Below are 19,530 nucleotides of genomic sequence, written 5' to 3' on the forward strand. Positions count from 1 at the left end.
TCCTATCAATGTAAATGTACCTACATCTATCACTATACATACTATGTATCGATATCGAATCCTTTACAAATACCCTGCATAACTACAGAATGGCTGTTTTGAGTTAATATTGACACTGTTCCTGAAATTCAAGAGTAAGATTGGATTGGCCTGGCTGGAGAAGACTGCTAAGAAATACTTAGTGAAAACAAATAAAAAGGAAAATTGACAAGATGTCAGAAAAATGCATGGAATACCTTCTGTGTAATGACTGTAACCTAACCTGACCAATCAATTGCTTATTAAAACATACCGTACACACCCAAATATTCACATTAAAACACCACTGAAATAAACTGAAATATTCATTCACACTGCAATACGTGTTTTCTGTAGTTTTTTAAAAAGAATGCCCATGATGGGCCCAATCGAAATACGAAACTAACATAAAAAATAATATTTTATGCAAAATCGACCTTGGCACGCAAATTTAAACATTTTGTCAGGCCCTCCTGAAAGTAAAAAATTGAAAATTCTGTAGTCATAAAAAAAGCATACCCATGAGGGGGCCCAATCAAAATACAAAACTAATATAATATGAAGTAAAAAACAATATTTTATGCAAAGTCGACCTGAGCATGAAAATTTAAACATTTTGTCGGGCTCCTTGAACTCAACAAATTGAAAATTCTGTAGTTTTGAAAAAGGGCATACCCATGAGGGGGCCCAATCGAAATATGAAACTACCAGTAGCCTAATATAAAAAACAATATTTTATGCAAAATCGACCTGAGCATGCAAATTTAAACATTTTGTCGGGCCCATTGAACTAAAAAAATTAAAAGTTCTGTAGTTTTGAAAAAAGGGCATAGCCTACCCATGAGGAGGCCCAATTGAAATATGAAACTACCGTTAATATAAAAAACAATATTTTATGCAAAATCGACCTGAGCATGCAAATTTAAACATTTTGTCGGGCCCTTTGAATTCAAAAAATTGAAAATTCTGTAGTTTTGAAAAAGGGCATACTCATGAGGGGGCCCAATCGAAACACGAAACTAATATAAAAAACAATATTTTATGCAAAATCTACCTGAGCACGCAAATTTAAACATTTTGTCGGGCCCCATGAACTCAAAAAATTGAAAATTTTGTTGTTTTGAAAAAGGGCATCTATAGGCTACCTATGAGGGGGCCCAATCGAACTACGAAACTAACATAAAAAACAATATTTTATGCAAAATCGACCTGAGCACGCAAATTTAAACATTTTGTCGGGCCTCTTGAACCCAAAAAATGGAAAATTCTGTGGTTTTAAAAAAAGGCATACCTATGAGGGGGCCCAATCGACATACGGAACTAATAGAAAAAACAATATTTTATACAAAATTGTTGAAATCAACTTTAACGCGTGAATTTAGACATTTTGTCGGGCCCCCTTGAACTCACCGGGCCCCGGTGCAATGCACCGGTTGTCCCCCCCTCTTGTGGGCCCTGGTTACGACTGTACCATATTTTAAACTAATTGTCTTGTTTCGGTAAGGTATTATAAGCACGTTGTATAACATCCGCGTTTTCATGCCTCTACTTTTTTCTAGACCTCGTTACCTTTGCTATGTTTGGCAAAGATAGTTTTTCATTGTAGGCTAATGGTCGAAAAAACAAAACAAACTGAAAATGATGGACTGCTTCAGAAAATTTAAAAACATTAGGCTATTCCTAGTCCGCGAGATCAGTGGTTTCGTGCCCTACCCAACTCAAGATCACGCGCGCTGGTTCGGCTCTCGAAATGTGTGCTTGAACAACGCATTTCAGGATTGTTCTCCGTTCAGCAGCACCCATTGTGGATGGTTTAAATCACAGACAACACTTCAAAAACAAGAAAAACTTATCCCTGTCAATATCGCTAACCGGCCCTGCATCAGTGATTCAAAGCCTCGGCAAGTAGGCCTAGGCTATGCAAAACTGCAAGAAATGACCTATAAGCAGGGCCGGTTTAAGGGTATTGTAGGCCTAAGGCTGTTTACTAGAGAAGGGCCTAATTTTGCAAATCAAGCTAAAAAAAAGTAATAAGAATACATACATGAAAAATTGAAATTATTTACTGCAAAATAGCATAAACATAACTGAAAAATGGCTCATGATGGCGCGTAATTGGTTTTGGAAACAAACGCAATTTTTGTGTCAAATTTGAAGCCGATGGAAAAGATTTTGCAAAAAAAGGAATGGATAGTAGGTACCTGACCTCTGGTAATACTCAACCTAATGACACTCTAAACCAGGGGTTTTCAACCTTTTTCCCACCGCGACCTCCTCAGAGCAATCAATAATCTCGCGACCCTCCATAAAAGTATTCAACAAAAGCATTTAATAAAAAATTTAACCAAATTTGATTCATGCTGACATCCAGTTATGTTTTGTTTTGCTGTTTCAACGTAAATTTTCAAAACGAAAAACGATTTTTGCGATGTTATCACGGCTTTTATTACATTTCTTCCGATTGTTATTTTCTTTTTCTATCAATCTTAGCCAGATAAAAGGAGAAAAAAAATGAGAATAATCTACATTTTCGCACTTTCACCGGTTGGATCTATTACAATCTTTTATGGATTTATTTAAATTAATTTCAGTGAGATGGTTGGTGCCGCATAGCCTATTTTTAACTATTAAGTTTGTCGATGCGTGCTCATGTTGCTGAAAGAACTTTCAAACAAAATAGCCGACACTAATTTTTTTCAATGCCATTGAAAACAATACTGAGAAACCTATATTTGCATAGGATTCTACAGAATTTTGCTTTTTACCATAGCGTGGTTACTGGTTAACTTTAGTCTGCACAAAGCAACGTACAAGAACTTGGTGAAACAAATCGAATGCTTTCCTATAATTAAAGCCTTTTGCAACGTCTGAAAGCTTAAACCAGTGGTTCCCAAACTTTTTCAGCTTGTGGCACACTAAAAAAATTATAAAATGCTCGCGGCACACATACAAGAGAATAAAAGTTGCTTTAAAAACATTATTTTTGCGTGTTAATGGAATGGATGTGCTTGTTTATATTGTGACTGAAACGAAGTTGCATTGTTGACAAATATACCCGCATTTCATCGTCCATTCCAAGCAGTCTCTCTCGTTTACAGCTTTTCATTTCAGTCAAAACAGAAAAGCCATGTTCAAATAGCCATGAAGATGCAAATGGCAATATAATTTTGATTGGTTTTGCACCGATCATGGAATAGGATTTGAAAGCAGACAGCTAAAACTCATCCAAGTTTTTTGTGGAAACAGCGTTTGAAAAAACGGGTTGTTTCGTAAATCAATGAGCTGTTCTTCTTCTTCTGCAGAAAGATTGCTTGATTCATTGCTTCCAAATGGTGGAAAGTAATGTTGCAGTGCAAGCTGAAGTCCAAACAATGTGCTCATGATTTGCGGAATGATTTTTTGTTAATGAGTTGATTTATTAAGAGCAGAAAACGAATCAAAGACTTTCTTTGAGACCTTTATTTTTCCCATGCATTGAAGGACAAGCATCAGTACAAACGCTCACGCAGATACTCCATTTCACCTGTGGCCGAGTGGTTAGCGCGTTGGGCTCGCAGTCGAGAGCCTGCATGTTCGACTCCAGCCACTCGCACTTGCTGTTGTTTCTCTGGGCAAGAAACTTTACGATAATTGCCTCTACCTAGTGATCGATTTCGAGTAATGGGTAGTACCAAATTTAAGTCATAAGTAAAGTAGACAACCGGAAACAGACATTGCTGTCGGCTGCAGCGTGGGTCAGGTGTATGTCGGAAGGCGTACACCGATGCATAGCGCTCAAGTCCGCTTTCCCGCAATGCAGGATAAAGATAAACAAAACAAAAACACCTCAGAAAGTAAAATATTTGAATATGTCTTCTCCATTGGTTGTGCCCTTCGTTTCTTTGCAAAACAAACATTCATTTACCAATGTTTCATAGTTAATGAAGCGAATAAAAGCCAGCAGATTAGATTTCCAAGTTCTGTCAGTAGATTCGTTAACTGCTTAAGACCATAGTACAGACAGCTCTGTCTGTATAGCAACAAAGTGGTCGCTAACTTGATCTTTTAAATCTGAGATTGAGAATAGCTCTTCTATGCTTCGTGAAATTGTGTTATTTGACAACGGAACTCCAACTTTTTCCAGGGCAGCACTACCAAGCGTTTCTTCAACAACAATGGTTAATGCTGGTCCCATTAATTATTGATTCCGCATCCGTGTGTAATTTTTTACGTTTCGCCAACAAGTGAGCCACTTTGTAACTTGCAATCAATCCTTTTTCCTGCAGATTGAGGTAGCTATTATTTTAAATATTTATACAGTTCTTTTCCAAAACTCCAAAAAGATTCGCGGCACACTTGAGAATCTCTGGCGGCACACTAGTGTGCCGCGGCACACAGTTTGGGAATCACTGGCTTAAACGATATAATAATCTCCGAAAATCCCCGAGTAGAGGAATCTCCGAAAATCCGCGCAACTCTCCGAAAAACGGCTCACAACCCCCAGGTTGAAAACCCCTGCTCTAAACTCAATTTCGGTAAAAATGGCGCCTACGTGGTTTTGGAAATGGGCTTTTCATATGTAGATTAACTCAACTCGGTCATTTGTTTTTAAGCAAATAACTTTACTGTACCGGTACTGGATCTGTATCACTATCAGCTTTACATGTATCACTGTATCACCTTAAAAAAATTGAGGGCCGAATTTTTCCAGGGCCTAAAGCTATAGCCTTATTAGCCTAATGGTTAATCCGGCCCTGCCTATAAGAGGATTTGTCAGTCCGAAGATAAAGATTCAAACCAACCAAGTTGCTTGTTATAGCCCAGCTGATAAATGCAACAGACATTCTATCAGTGACACAGTTGCTCAATACTTGCATTAGCAATCAAATCAGTAATAATTCATAAACTGCTTTTTCAGGGGGCTTTAAAGTTTCCAGTTTATGACTATTGACTAGATTACTTGAATTAACCAGCAGTGGATTCTTTGTAGCCTACATTATTTTGGTCAGTTTTGATTTACCGTACCGTAGTTTTATTTTATGGCATAGCCTATTGCCTACCTTTCCTAAATCACAATAAGCTGCCACTTTTGTCTTTAATAGGCAATGAAAAGATAGTTGACGCAGGCTACGTAGTTTAATTGAAGATTTAACGCCAAGCAGACAGCAAAATATCTGGTAGGCAGGCCTGGATTAACCATTGTGCTAGGGTGTGCTAAAGCACAGGGGCCCCGCAGACAGAGGGCCCCACTTTTCCTAAAAATGAAATAAATAAAATAACAAATTTTTCCTGAAAATAATTAAAAAAAAAAAAATTAAGAAAAGTGGGGCCCCTCTGTATAAAAAAAGTAACACATTTATCAATATATCTACCCCTTCACGTGAAATAAAATATGGTTCTTGTATTCTCAGCATAGAGTGTGATAAACTGCGACTTCTAAATTTTGATGTTATCCTTACAGACTTTGCAGCAAAGAAAGCCAGAAAAAAGTTTTTCGGCTGAATTTCATGTTAATTTTCTAAATCCTATTGGTAGTTAGTAGTGAATGAAAGAGCAGTTTAGAATAGAAATTCAGAATAACCTTTCATTGCAATTTGCAGTGTAGTGTGCACTGTGCAGTACTAACGGTGGTCCCTTGCTACAATGTTTTCCCTTGCACGGTTTCGTTGATTTAATGTGTGTGATTTTGCATCCATTATAACGTAAACATTGCTGACTTAATTTGCACATGCTTATTTAATCGGTAGGCACTTTAACATTACCCACTGGTCGAAGAGGTACGCAATCATGCGTGACATGTTCATTCGCGATTCAGCTGATTTCAGTCATGTGACTCGTGACGTGATATTCTGATCGAAAAATTTTGATACAAAGAAATTTAACTGAATGCTTCACCACAACCACCGTTGCGTAATGGTTAGGGCAGAGGAGTATAGTAATTTCGATTTCGTGGGTTCGATTCCCACCCTCTGCTAATACTATTTTTTCTTCTGCAACTGAACTGAGTGCAAGAAGGATCTTAATGGTAGCCACTTTAACAAGTCGAAATTGTGACTAAAACACAAATGAGGCATTCCATTATAATTCAACAAATTTTAGAAAGAAATGTAACCACTAGGTTTCAAAAGATGCTGGTTTTGATATATTTTGTTGTGTTCAAAATTTGAACTTAAACAAAAAAAATTTTTTGAAAATCGTACAAGTGGTTTTTGAGATATCGCGTTTTGAAATTTTGTTAATGTCACTAGGTGGCGCTGTTGATGTTCCCAATGTTTTTTGATTTTAGGGTTATATTTGGGGTAGAAAGTTGGTTGAAGTGTCTATTCCACCATTTTTCATAATGCAGAATTCAAAAATGGTCTCAATTTTAGTCTAAAAGCATTAGCTAAGGAGTTATGTGGCATTTAAAAAAATTTGGGGGACCAAATTCCAACCCTCAAATTGTCATGTGGGTAACGAGATATCCCGAAAAAAAATTCTGTTCTTGAAAGCTTCTTGCATATACTTCATGATAGTATAATATTTTTTTATGAGACTTTTGTCCTTTTTGCACAATGCAACCTTATATCAAAGATCTATTAATGCAATGTTTGAATGATGCTTGCTTATGACGTCACAATAACAAATTACAGATTTCCCCAAAAAACTTTTTTTCATTGTGAAAATTGCCCGGGAAAACAAAATTTGACTGCAATTTTGAAACAAGGGCTGGTTTTCCTGAGCAATTTTCACTATGAAAAAAGGTTTTTGGGAAAATCTGTAATTTGTTATTGTGACATCATAAGCATGCATTATTCAAATATTGCATTAATAGATCATATAACTTCTCATGCAAGTCTTTGATAAAAGGTTGCATTGTGCAAAAAGGACAAAAGTCTCATAAATAAACAGTATATTATCATGAAGTATACGCAAGAAACTTTAAAGAACAAAAAAAAATTTTGGGATATCTTGTTACCCACATGACAATTTGGGGTTTGCCATTTGGTCCCCCAATTTTTTTTAAATGCCACATAACTCCTTAGCTAATGCTTGTAGACTAAAATTGACATCATTTTTGAATTCTACCTCATGAAAAATGGTGGAATAGACACTTCAACCGACTTTCTACCTCAAATATAACCCTAAAATCAAAAAAACATTGGGAACATCAACAGCGCCACCTAGTGACAGCCACAAAACTTCAGAACGCGATATCTCGAAAACCGCTTGTCCGATTTTCAAAATTTTTTTTTTGCCGAGATGCATTTTTCGCATACTATGACATATGCTTTAGTCATCAAAATTGAAGACTTAGTGGTTATTTGGATTTGTTGAATTATAATGGAATGCCTCAAATATTGATTGAACATTGTCACGCATGATTGCGTACCTCTTCGACCAGTGGGTAATGTTAAAGTGCCTACCTATTTAATCATCGATCCCGTGCTATTTCAAAGATATCTAACTTAGCTAAGCTCGGTTTCCTCTGCAAGCAAAACCAGCTTACTTCCATTACGCTCCACGTAAGCTGGTAAGGGCCCTCATAAAATTCATTAGCACAGGGGCCCCACTTGACCTTAATCCGGGCCTGGGTAGGTTTACTTTTTCATTGTTGAACGAAATCTTTTTGAGTTCATTCGGTTGGTTGGTTTTGAATCTTTATCCTCGGACTGACAAAACCTTGATAGAATGTTATTCCTGGTAGTTTCGCTTACTTGTAGACTAGAGGCTTTTGACGCAAGGCCGGTTACCGAGATTGACAGAGAGAAGTTTCCGATTGTTGAAGTGATATTGCCGGGGAATTATTCTATCCATTAGACGCCGCTGAATTGAGAGCAGTCCTTAGAATGCGTTGCTCAAGCGCACACCCCGATGGTCGAACTAGCGCCGCTTGATCTTAAAGCTTAACCAACTGAGCCATCGGGACGGACAATTCATTCATTCATAAACAACGAGGTATAGGGGGGGGGGGGGGGGGGGGAGCAAAAAATTTGAAAATTAATTAAAAAGAAAGATGAAACAGATATGAACAATGATACTACGACATATACGATATGCTATAAAATAGACATTAAAACAGCCATTTTTATCAATTGTGAATATTTAAAAAATAAATTTTGCTTGAATAAAAATTGCTAAGCATGCAAAGTAAACTTGAAATCTGGTTTAAAACCCTGTATGCAGTGTCCATAACCAATTGGATATTTGTGTGTTTGCAGGCATATACGGCAATTGATTGAAATTATAATGAATAAAAACTATAAAACAGCCATTCAAAGTTTCAGATTATTTCAACTGACGTCATTTGGTTTAGCGTTGGTTTCAGCTAAGTCAGCTACTACAAATGTTGCTATTAAAATATATTTGAAGTTGTATGAAAGAAAGTAACGGAGTCTTGATTGATGGATAATTTCAACCAAAGTAATAGGCCTAACAAAAAAATATTCCCTCCCCTCCCCCCGGGATAAGTTAAGTCCGCTGTGGGACTAATATCAGCTGTTTAGAAGCATATCAAACCATTTGATGTGGAAACATGCAATTTCAACAATTCCTCACAAAATTTCTAGGGGGCGACCCCCCATAAATCCGCGCCTGTACCCTACCATCTTGCATCCGCGCAATTGCTTGTCCTTGTTTAAAAGGAATGAATGCAATTTTCCCAAAAGCTCTTGATTTCTCAGAATTAATGTTTTTATAATGTCAAAACATAACTTAAAATATAAGCTTACAAAGCCATACTACTTTGAAAATGTCTCCACTTTTACTTAATCAACGAATATTTTAAAAGTTAAACTGATGTCCAGAAATAAATCATTTTAGGACTAGCTGTCATCAACTAAATGCTTTTAAACTTAAAATTTATTTTTATACTGTATCTCGATAATAATTTATTATTGTAGCCTAATTTCTCTACATTTCATGCAGAGCTCTTGCACGATTCGGTCTGCGTAAATAAAGGAAGAGTGTAAATAAAATCACAAAATGTGCAGAACATTGTTCGGGAAATGAAAGAACCACTCAAAGTGCAGTAGCTTAAGCCTACTAACTTCTGACTTGAACAAAAATTGCCAATTGAAAAACAAACTAGATAACAGAAATTTGTCAGGGACAGGGTGAAATGGAGAAAAGGGATTAAAACAATTGCTGCGCGGAAACAATCGGCCACCCCCACTAGTGGGGAACAAACCGACGATGGATTGTGATGATGATGTCCAGAACCGTAGGCTATACAAAAATTTGTGTCAAAATCGGTTGGGCTGGCCAACTCGAGTTAAAAAAGGCACATCTTTCAAAGTCGCTGCCCAGTCACTTCAAAGGTAATTTTTTGGAACGATACCAGAACAACGATTGACTTAAACTTCATTCTATGCGAGTCTCCTACAATGATCTAATAATACTATATCAGTAAGCAATAAATTCGAGTCGGAAGAGTGTCTAATAAGATAACAAAATTAAATAGCATATAAAAAATCTGTTTACATGAATTAAAAGATGGCTTTTTCACCACGTTATTATTCAAATCTTGAATAAACTGGCGTAAACATGAATATTAATACGTTCAGGGGTTATTCAAATATCACATTTTTCATATGACCCATAATTTTCTTACCTTCACGTTACATCGCCCTAAACCTTAAACTTTTTGCCAATTTATTTAACATATGATCACTCTATGATCCATCCCTCAAGAGGTGATGACATATTTGAACAGCTTCTTAGGAAACAAGCGATTAAGGCTTGTTTTCACCCATACCGTATACGTGTGCTTCTTTAAACACTTCATGATTTGGGAATAGACTATGTCACAGGATGGATTAAACCAACGTTATCTGAAACCTGTTCAGCAATATTCAATCCATTTTTGGTGGCAAGCTGCGTGGAACCATCATCTTCTACGTTGCCATTTGTTTTCTTGTAGAAGTCTTTATACAACCCTTGAAAAACATTAAAAAGTCCATCTAAAATGCACGATGTTGCAAAAACACCCCCGATAATGCCACACAATCTCACAAAAAATCGTCCAAACGGAATGTGATGTTCATTAATTGAAACACACAGAGGTGAAAAGTCATATTTGAAGAAGAGTCCAGGCATGCCATGACTGCCAGAGGAATGATCAATATCGCGAGACAATTCAGTGACAGAGAACTGATAGGTGTCTGCGTGTAGCTTCCTCGATTTAATTTTCGTTGACACGATGTCCAGATAATATTGAAACGCATAATCTGTAAATATAAACAGAAACACTTTTTGTCATTTACAAATAAATCAAATCTTATTCAATAATAATAATCAATCGCACATTCAACATGTTTCGTCAAAGGTTTAATTGCAATCATGTACAAGGCTTGCTATTACAGTACAATAAAAAAAAATAACAATAGGAGAGCGTGGAAAGCCACCATCAAGATGGATCGAAGTTTGCCGACGTCCAGCCCTCGCAATACGGGGAACAAAAGACGGAAAACCGAGCACTAAATAACTAGAGACCAATACAGGCCTAATCACTTATGTGCAACAGACGGTACCCAACTACACCTACTTGGCTTATCTGAAACTTTTTCGTCACCATCCAAAGGATTTATAAGACCCGTTCGCAAGTCACCAAAGGACAAGTGATCGATTCGATGGGAGAAGTTATATTTAACGTCAGAGAACTCAAGCGAAAGGTGAGCGTGACCACCAAACAAGTTCATCGGTTTCCCTGCGACAACATGGAAGTTTCCAGCTACTTTTGTCAAAGGAACATTTCCAAAAAATCTGAAAAAGTAAAAATTGGTCTGTAACAGTTTGGCTTTAATAAACTTGTTTTTATTTGAGATAATCAACATTAAAAGTTTAGCAAAAATGGTCGATGCTCTCGGCAATGAACACTAATCACTTCACACAAGCTAAAAACATCAAACAAAAGTAGGGGGAGGGTTAATCGTTTTTTTTTGCCGAATCCAATTTTAGCCCTGGTTTTAGAGTACAACAGAACATTTCAAGACCTCGGGAAAAAAAATAAAATTTGCATCCAAAAACTCGCTCCTACCCTGAAAATTATTATTTCTTATTTTGTTCAATACAGAATATTTGTATTTTCGGTACGCTTTTGCGCGTCAGGGTTGAGAAAAACTCGGGTTTTTTTAAAAAAGCCCATCCCGCATGTTTTTTTTGGGGGTTTTATTTAAAAAAGATGCAAAAAAGGTAGAATCATGCTTATTTCACCTCAAATACTACTTTTTACCAATGAAGTGCCTCTCACTAACAGTACATGCTGGCATAACTCAATAAAACAATGCACTAGGGCTGTTTAATTATGAGGCCTTCTTGCATTTTTATATGAGTTTTAGTGTAGTACAAAGTGGCAGTACTTGATTTTTGTGTACAGAAATATCCACTGTGTTTTCAATTTATCCTTGGAAATTTCCTTCACAATCACATCCTTAAGTCCTAATTTGAAGTTTGCAATGTCCTTGTAGTACTTTGGTTCATTTTTTTAATTTTCTTATAAAAATTGGACAAATATGATGCTCTGGGTTTTTTATGTTTTTTTTTGTTTTTTTTTAAGTGGGTTATTAAAAAAAAAACACCCGTTTTTTTTGGGTTAGGTAAAATACCGACAACCCACAAATTTAAAATTAACTTCCCCCCTCCCCTAAGAAAAGTAAAATTACAAATGGATGGAAACGGAAAAATCATCCCTGCATCAAAATGACACCTAAACGTGTTTATCTCAGATGTAGAGCAGAAATGAAAAATAAGTACGGTAGTTGTTAGCAATAGTTTACTTGTGGGTTTTAATGATGTGAAAAATGGAGCAATTATATAATTATACTAATTATACTAATAATTATATAATTACTATAATTATACATTAAATTATACTATATACCTTTACTCAATATATACTGTCCTCAATACTGAATACTTCATGAACATACCTGCAAGCATCTCCATTCTTCAAAACAGAGTCAGCTTTGCGATCATGAAAAAGCTTTGTTGCATTTAATCCATGTTTTAGTGTGATTTCTGTTAGTTTATGGCCATCATTGTATTTCAGCAAGCCATGTTTAAGTGCAATAAAACTTTTCCTCTTACTGGCAGCCTCAGGAGTTAGCCCAAATTTTGTAACTTCTTGCACAATCTCCTGTTAAAAAAGGAATTCATTGCAATCTTCAGATAAAGTTGTGTAAAATGTTTAGTTGTATGCATTATTATATAGTTTTATCCCAATGTATGTATCCCAAAACTACAATGGTCCTTATTAAAGGCATAGTAAATGAAATTTTCAAACGGGAATTAAGCATTAAAATGCGTAAACTGAACATTCAAGAATACATTTCAAAAAGAATTACCGAAAAAAAAATGTTTTCAATGGCACTGGCAAGGCCCAAAGTTCAATGTTTCATTTATTTTTATTTTTTTTCAAAATGATCAAAAAGTGCAAACACTGCTCGAGAATACGTCACTATAGACAGCAATAACAAAAGCCACGTTAACACTAACATCAGATCTGATGTTTTGAGCAAACTGTCTGTAGTTTTGATGTTGAAACCTGCTGTTTTGATGTACATACATACATAGCCTACAGTTAAATGGCCCGCAGTAAGAACTATTGCGCGATCAACTGATTGCTCGCCTATAGTGATGTAGACTGCACAGTCGCACGCTTCGCTGCTCACGCCTATTGTCGTCTTGAAAGCGCTGACAAAAGCGGGCGCGGAATGCTGATCAGACCGCAATGGGGCAAAATTTTATTGAAAGTCGTTTTATGGTAGCATGTTAAACACAAAGAACGTGGAAAATCGCCAAGTCAGGTTTTCCCTTTAGTATCCCTTTAAGGACCTTCTGATGATCCTCCTTTAGGTGAAACAGGCTGTTCACTGTTCAAGTTTTAGATAGTATGAATAATAACTATATATATTTGATTTAATTCGCTCTGCTTTGCTTTTTTGCTTAGCATTGAGCACTTTTTGTAGTGTTAATAGTTTTCATTGTTTTAAATGTGTATATATATACCTAATGTGACACACATTATATATAATATTACAACTGCATAATTGTTAAATACCAACAAAACCCACAATGCAAAACAAATTTAAACTTCCAGTAGTGGGCATCGAGAATGAATGTTGAATGTGCTTCTAAAATATTTGTGTAGTTTCATAATTAAGTAACAAACTGTATTTGTGGACCCCTGACTTAAAAAATAGAATTAATTTGAATAAGACCTTCTGATGATCCGTTAGGTGAAACAATTTGTAAAGGCATCAGATAGTAATAACTATATTTGATTTAGTATAATTATATATATAATACCGTATATATATGCCTTAACCGTATCTGTTACTGCTTCCTTTTGGCGGCAAGAGTTACTGGCCGAGACCATCAGGTCTACGTCTCTCTTATTGCTAATTACTCCGTCGGCTTATATCAAATAACAACAGGAAAAAGTATGCCATTGGTCAAAAGCCTTATCTATCACTTCAATCAATTTATTTCACAAAATATATTCGTGATTGTGTATTTTAGGTAGAAAAGGTGATAAAGACTCGGTTTTTGACCTATTTTCGCCATTTCTTGGTCAAATTTCTCAGTTCACATGTTATTTTGAAAGTCTTCTTGCGTTGAACACAGAATTTCATCAATTTTTTTTCCGTTTCTGTGCAGACAGTATTCCATGCACTTTTTGCACTACAAAGCAATTTGCGCAAATAACAAATTACCTTCCTAATTAAATTGTCTGCAGCAAAGAATGACTTATATCACGTCAGATCGCGACTCCCTACCCAGACAGCAAAATCGACATTGAATCAATGTAAAAATGACGGATTTTGCTGCCTGGGTAAAGAATGGAATTTTAGCGCCGCCGACAAACACAAAATGAAACCGCACGCTAATAGTAAACTGTCAATCAAGCTATTGAAAATCAGCAAATTTCTTGCATTTCATAACTGGCTGTGACAAAAGGTTTACAGTATTGTGAACTTCACAATTATCCGATACCAACATAATCGGGATTAAAAGTTGGGGCATTGGGGGCAAGAAAAACAGTAAAAGTCAAGAAATCTCAGGGTTCTAGCGCCACTGCTTCTATGTGAAATTGCTGAATTAGCAGAGGGCGAGACCATAAGGTCTACGCTAGTAACAGGTACGGTTAAAGGTTTAAATTATGTTTTAAATTGTATATATATGCTTTAGTGGCCCATTTTCAAACACAAAACATTTTAAAAGCAATTAAAAATAAAATAATAAATAATCAAAACTCACAGTTTCATACGAATTTGCTTGACCAGTGACATCAACAACATCAGCACCAATTAGAGAACAATGTGTTGCTACAGTGATGTCAAAGTTTAACCAGACCTTGGCATCGTATTCCACATCAACCTTGTAGTCGTATTCAAATCTGAAATATTGAAGTATGGTAGGCTACAAAATATATAGGCTATGAAACATAAAAGATTGAAGGCTACAACACAAGCTCTTTCAGGAGTGTTAATAAACCAGAAAAAAACTGTCCTGATGTAGCCTATATCCAGCATCTTGTAGGATCCATGGACTAATTTGTGACCATTGACATAACTGCATCCATTTTATCAATGTTTTGTAACTAAAAACAATTTGTCAGAAAAAAATTTAACAGTATATTTATCAATAATGCTATCACAATTTGTACAAGTTTTATCGTTTTACACCAAAAATTTTGTTTTATATAAAAAAATGAAACAATGGCATTCTGACTTTCAAGTGACATAAAAATATCATATATATACATATCAACGAGAAGTATTTTTATCAGGGTTTGTGTGTTGTAACTGCCATCGCATTCTTCAAGACACATTTTTTACAAATCATTTTATTAGGCGGATTGCGTTGAATTATCTTGCTAGAAGGACAGTGGTGTTTGGACGCAAATTGGTATCAAAACAGCAATCACAAAATGCACTGTTATAGCCTAATTTTAATACACACAATACCACCACATTATTACACGTTTAAGACTTAAGAGTACAAAAATATTTTTCGGAGCTGGTATACAAGTCCCCACTCACCGCCCCCCTTGGCAACTCATAACAAAGACAGGACTCAACCAAACATATAGGGTGAAACTAGTTTACCTAATTGCTCAGGCGTGAAAAAAAACTAACACTTAAACCCTGGATAACTAAAGGCATTTACAAATCAATCAAAACAAAAAATAAACTTTTCAGATTGTGTTACAGGCATGATGATTCTAAACAGATTCTTTCCTACAAAGCATACTCTAATAAACTGTCACACTTAAAAAGAATTGCAAAAAAACAATATTACTACAATCTGTTTAACGTTAACAAAAATGATTCTGGAAAAATGTGGAAAGTGATTAATGATCTAACTACATACAAAAACTCTTCCTCAAAAAATAATTTACCTCAACATATAATCATTGATGACACAACGTATGAAACTGATTCTATGAATTTTACAAATCTAATCAACAAACATTTCACTGAAATAGGAACAAAAATGGCAGCTAAAATACCATCAGTACATCCACGTAGTGATATAAAAAGTCAATTAAAATCATTTGCTTTTGAAGATATTGATGAAAGCGAAATCTCTGATTGTATCAATGGCATGAAGACAAAAACAGCTCCTGGTTTGGATGGTGTCTCCACTAAAACTGTTAAATTAGCTAAATGTGTCATTACTCCTGTCCTGGTCAAACTATTCAACAAATGCATTGCTCAAGAAGTTTATCCAGATTGTCTAAAACTATCACAAATCACTCCAGTACCAAAACACCCTCATCCCAAAGCCTTAACTGATTTTCGACCAATTTCTTTACTGTCGACATTCTCTAAAATCTTTGAAAAAATTCTATATCAAAGAATTAATAAATTTCTCAACAAACATAACATTTTGTCTACATGCCAGCATGGCTTTAAAAGTAATGACTCCACTTCACTAGCCACAACAAGAATATATGACGAACTGTTATCTGCCATGAATCAAAAGGAATTCACATGCTCAATTTTTCTGGATTTAAGCAAAGCCTTTGATACTGTAGATCATAAAATCTTACTAAGCAAACTTTACAATTATGGCCTTCGAGGTAAAGTTCTGAGTCTTTTAAATTCCTACTTATCTAATAGACAACAATGTACTAAAATACTTGGAAATACATCTGACTTTGAACAGGTAAAATGTGGTGTCCCTCAAGGCTCTGTTTTAGGGCCATTACTCTTTCTGTTATATGTGAATGACTTACCAAATGCAACAAATTTTAAAACAACATTATTTGCTGATGACACCAATTTACATATGACAGATAAAGACTTCACTTGCCTTCAAAAAAGAGTAAATAAAGAAATGAAATTTGTCGATATTTGGATGAGACAAAATAAGCTGTCAATTAACTATTCAAAAACTGCATACATGATAATATGTAAAAATCCTTTCAAAGCCAAATCCTTTCAATTAAGTATTAATGGAAATCCTATTCAACAAGTAGATTCAATTAAATATCTTGGTGTTACCCTTGACAACAAGCTATCATGGAAATCACATTTAACTTGTCTTCGCACAAAGCTAAATAAAACTTGTGGAATTTTATATAAGCTCAGACATTTTGTACCACTTAGTACATTGCGTGTTGTTTATTTTGCTCTTTTTCAATCTCATTTACAATATTCATTAATAAATTGGGGTAGGGCTGATAAATCTATTTTACATCCCATAAAAGTTATTCAAAATAAAGCTCTTAGAGCATGTTTATTTTACCCTAGACATGCCTCTGTAAATTTATTATATGTTAAATTTGATGTTCCCAAGCTTAATGACTTAATTGAAATTGAGTATGCCAATTTCATGCACAAATATAAAAATGGACTTCTACCTGATTGTTTTAGTGCTTATTTTAATGATTTAAATAATATCCATCAACATAATACTCGCCACAAGATAAAATCCCAATATTTCTTACCCAGAACTAATAATAACTCCGGGCAAAAAATGCTACAGTACTTGGGACCCCAAGCATGGGATAAGGTTCCTTCAGAAATTAAATGTTTGTCTCCCTTTTCATTCAAAAAGCAATATCAAACGCACTTGGTCGGTTGTTACTCTTGCTAAATGCAACTCTGTTGTGTATTTTTCAGTGAAATTGATCTGACATGTCTGACAACTTTTGGGATCTAATTTGTGTTTTGTTTGATTTCTCTGTTTTTGTTTTGTTTTTTTATGTTATGTTCATATACAATCTTCTCATGTTTTGGCTTGCATTTACTAACCCCCACATTGCGATTGTAACCTTATTCAACGTTTCATTATTTTCTCTAAGTGTTTTCAGTATAATTTTCATTGGTAGTATTTTTTTGTAAAATACGGTACTGCCGCCGGGGTGGAAGCTGACTTGGTGACCTCATAAGGTCTTTCGCTTCCTTCCTCTCTCACTTCTATGTAATGTACCAATGTATTTGTCGTGATAATTTGAGAAAAAAATAAACCAGTGATTGATTGAGTGATTGATTGATTTACTTCTTCTTCGTCGTATGAGCTTTTCTTCCGGACTATATGTTAGGGCATGATGTCATCAGCCACTCAACAGTCTCGTCATCCAGGGCCTTCAGTCCAAGCGTTCCATGTGGTGGTTGATGGATTGGGCAGTCATGGACGATATAATCTACTGTCTGGTCTGTGGCGCCACACTCGCATCCGGGTGAGGGAGCCAGGCCCCATCTGCACATGTCTGAACGAAAGCGACCGACACCGGTTCGTAGGTGGTTAAGCCGGACCCACGCAAGTCTTGCGAGGGACATTTCCGGAAGGGTGGAGATCGACGTCGGGTAGGAAATCACGGAGTCGGGAGGTGTTGTTTTGCCACTCCATGTTCCATGTGTAGTTTGTCCAGTGTGCCGCACTTATTCCAAGATCTTCAACGTTGTTCAGAAGCTGTCGTGCGGCGGGCACAAATGGGCGTCTTGATTTCAGTCGCTGCTGTCCTCCAGGTAGGCGCTGAAGTGTACTACGGAGGAGGTGGTCGGGGTCCAGGTCCAGCGCGCGACGAGCAAGGGAAATCATGGCTCCTTTACGGCGAAGCTCAGCAGGTTGGATGCCTGCAAGGATGGGAAGGCAGTCCGTTGGAGTGGGACGCAGACATCCAGTCACAGTGCGTAGTGCGGCATTGATGGCGGTGTCAATGTGGCGGGTGTGAGAGCTGCGGCACTACACTGGTGCGCACTGCGCAGTACTCAGCGGTAGAATGGACGAGGCCCAAAGTAGCTGTGCGAAGGGTTTTTGCATCAGCTCCCCAGCCGGAACCCGCCAGCCGCCTCAAAAGTGCAACGCGCGCAGATAGTTTTTTGCGCAGTGACTCCAGGTGTCGTCGGTACGTGAGTGACCTGTCCAGGGTTACGCCGAGGTAGGTAGGTTCGGCGCAGTAGGGGAGGTGTTCGTCATCGGTGGTAATGTTGATCTCACGTTTTGCTTCCTTGTTGTTTAGATGAAAGGCCGCCGACACTGTCTTTGCCTTGCTGAGCTGTAGCTTCCATTTCTGGAGATATAGAAGCTTTACATACTGTTCACACACTTCAATCCACATGTTTTGGTCAATTTCTCTTTGTCATGAGTTGCCAGGGGGGGGGGGATTGTATACCAGCCCCATACATAGACTATAGGCTTACAACTCAAATCTTGTGAAACAGTTCAAAGTGGTTTTGTAGTTTTACTTTAGAGTGTGCTACAGCACACTAAAGCACATTCTGTCAATCAATTAGCCAAATTAATATTAATCATCATAGCCTCTGTCAGGAATATCATGTTTTGCAAAATTACCTGGTATCAAAATAAAATACAATTTCCGATACAACAAGAAAAGCTATGAACAAAAAAGTGATAATTGAAATCGTTGCTCCACTTGTACTTGTCTTCACATATGACTCAGAAACTTTGGGGAATGCATCAAGGCTTTTAACAGCTTCAATAGTTTTCTTACTTGGTCCACGATATCGAAGCATTTTAAAGCATTCACTATGTTTTTATGTTATAGCGGATGCAAGTGTGGTGGTGGATCTGATTGGGTTGAGACGAACTTATTTTAATTTGTAACGCCACCAGGGCCTGGCTAGTGGCTACAATAAAAATTGTAGAGATAAACGTCTTCCAACAAAACAAACTTGCCAACCAGAGTTCCCAAAAATAATTTACGATTTTTACTTGAAATCCCAATTGTTTTTAGACTGGAAGTATTTGTTTTCAAGGACAACTTCTACCACTTTCATTGAATCAATGAAATTTGCATGTTTTGCGGGTATGCTTGGCAAGTCGTGAGTAGGCTATCGATGTTGAATAGAAGTAGAGCCAATACTGATCTTTTTTAAGCCCCGATAGCTCAGTGGCTCAGTGGTTACGCGCCGGGCTCAAGATCACACGGCGCTGGTTCGACTCTCGGGGTGTGCGTTTGAGCAACGCATTTCAGGACTGCTCTCCATTCAGCGGCACCTAGTGAATGGAATAATTTCTCGGCAACAAGACTTCAACAATCGGAAAACTTCACTCTGCCAATCTCGGTAACCGGCCCTG

At 36.7% G+C, this 19,530-nt stretch overlaps 1 protein-coding gene across 1 annotated transcript; it reads right to left on the minus strand.

The window, feature by feature from the left end:
- Positions 1-8,736: 8,736 nt before the first annotated feature.
- LOC145775854 (endoplasmic reticulum-Golgi intermediate compartment protein 2-like) lies at positions 8,737-19,070 on the minus strand. Its single transcript, XM_082587234.1, has 5 exons — positions 18,784-19,070; positions 14,236-14,374; positions 11,907-12,112; positions 10,523-10,740; positions 8,737-10,205 (listed from the first exon to the last, which is right to left on the minus strand). The coding sequence occupies exons 1-5, from the start codon at positions 18,963-18,965 to the stop codon at positions 9,778-9,780; spliced, it is 1,173 nt and encodes a 390-aa protein (XP_082443360.1). The 5' UTR covers positions 18,966-19,070; the 3' UTR covers positions 8,737-9,777.
- Positions 19,071-19,530: the final 460 nt, after the last annotated feature.

This window comes from Aplidium turbinatum, chromosome 8, assembly GCF_918807975.1.
Source record: "Aplidium turbinatum chromosome 8, kaAplTurb1.1, whole genome shotgun sequence".
Lineage (NCBI taxonomy): Eukaryota > Metazoa > Chordata > Ascidiacea > Aplousobranchia > Polyclinidae > Aplidium > Aplidium turbinatum.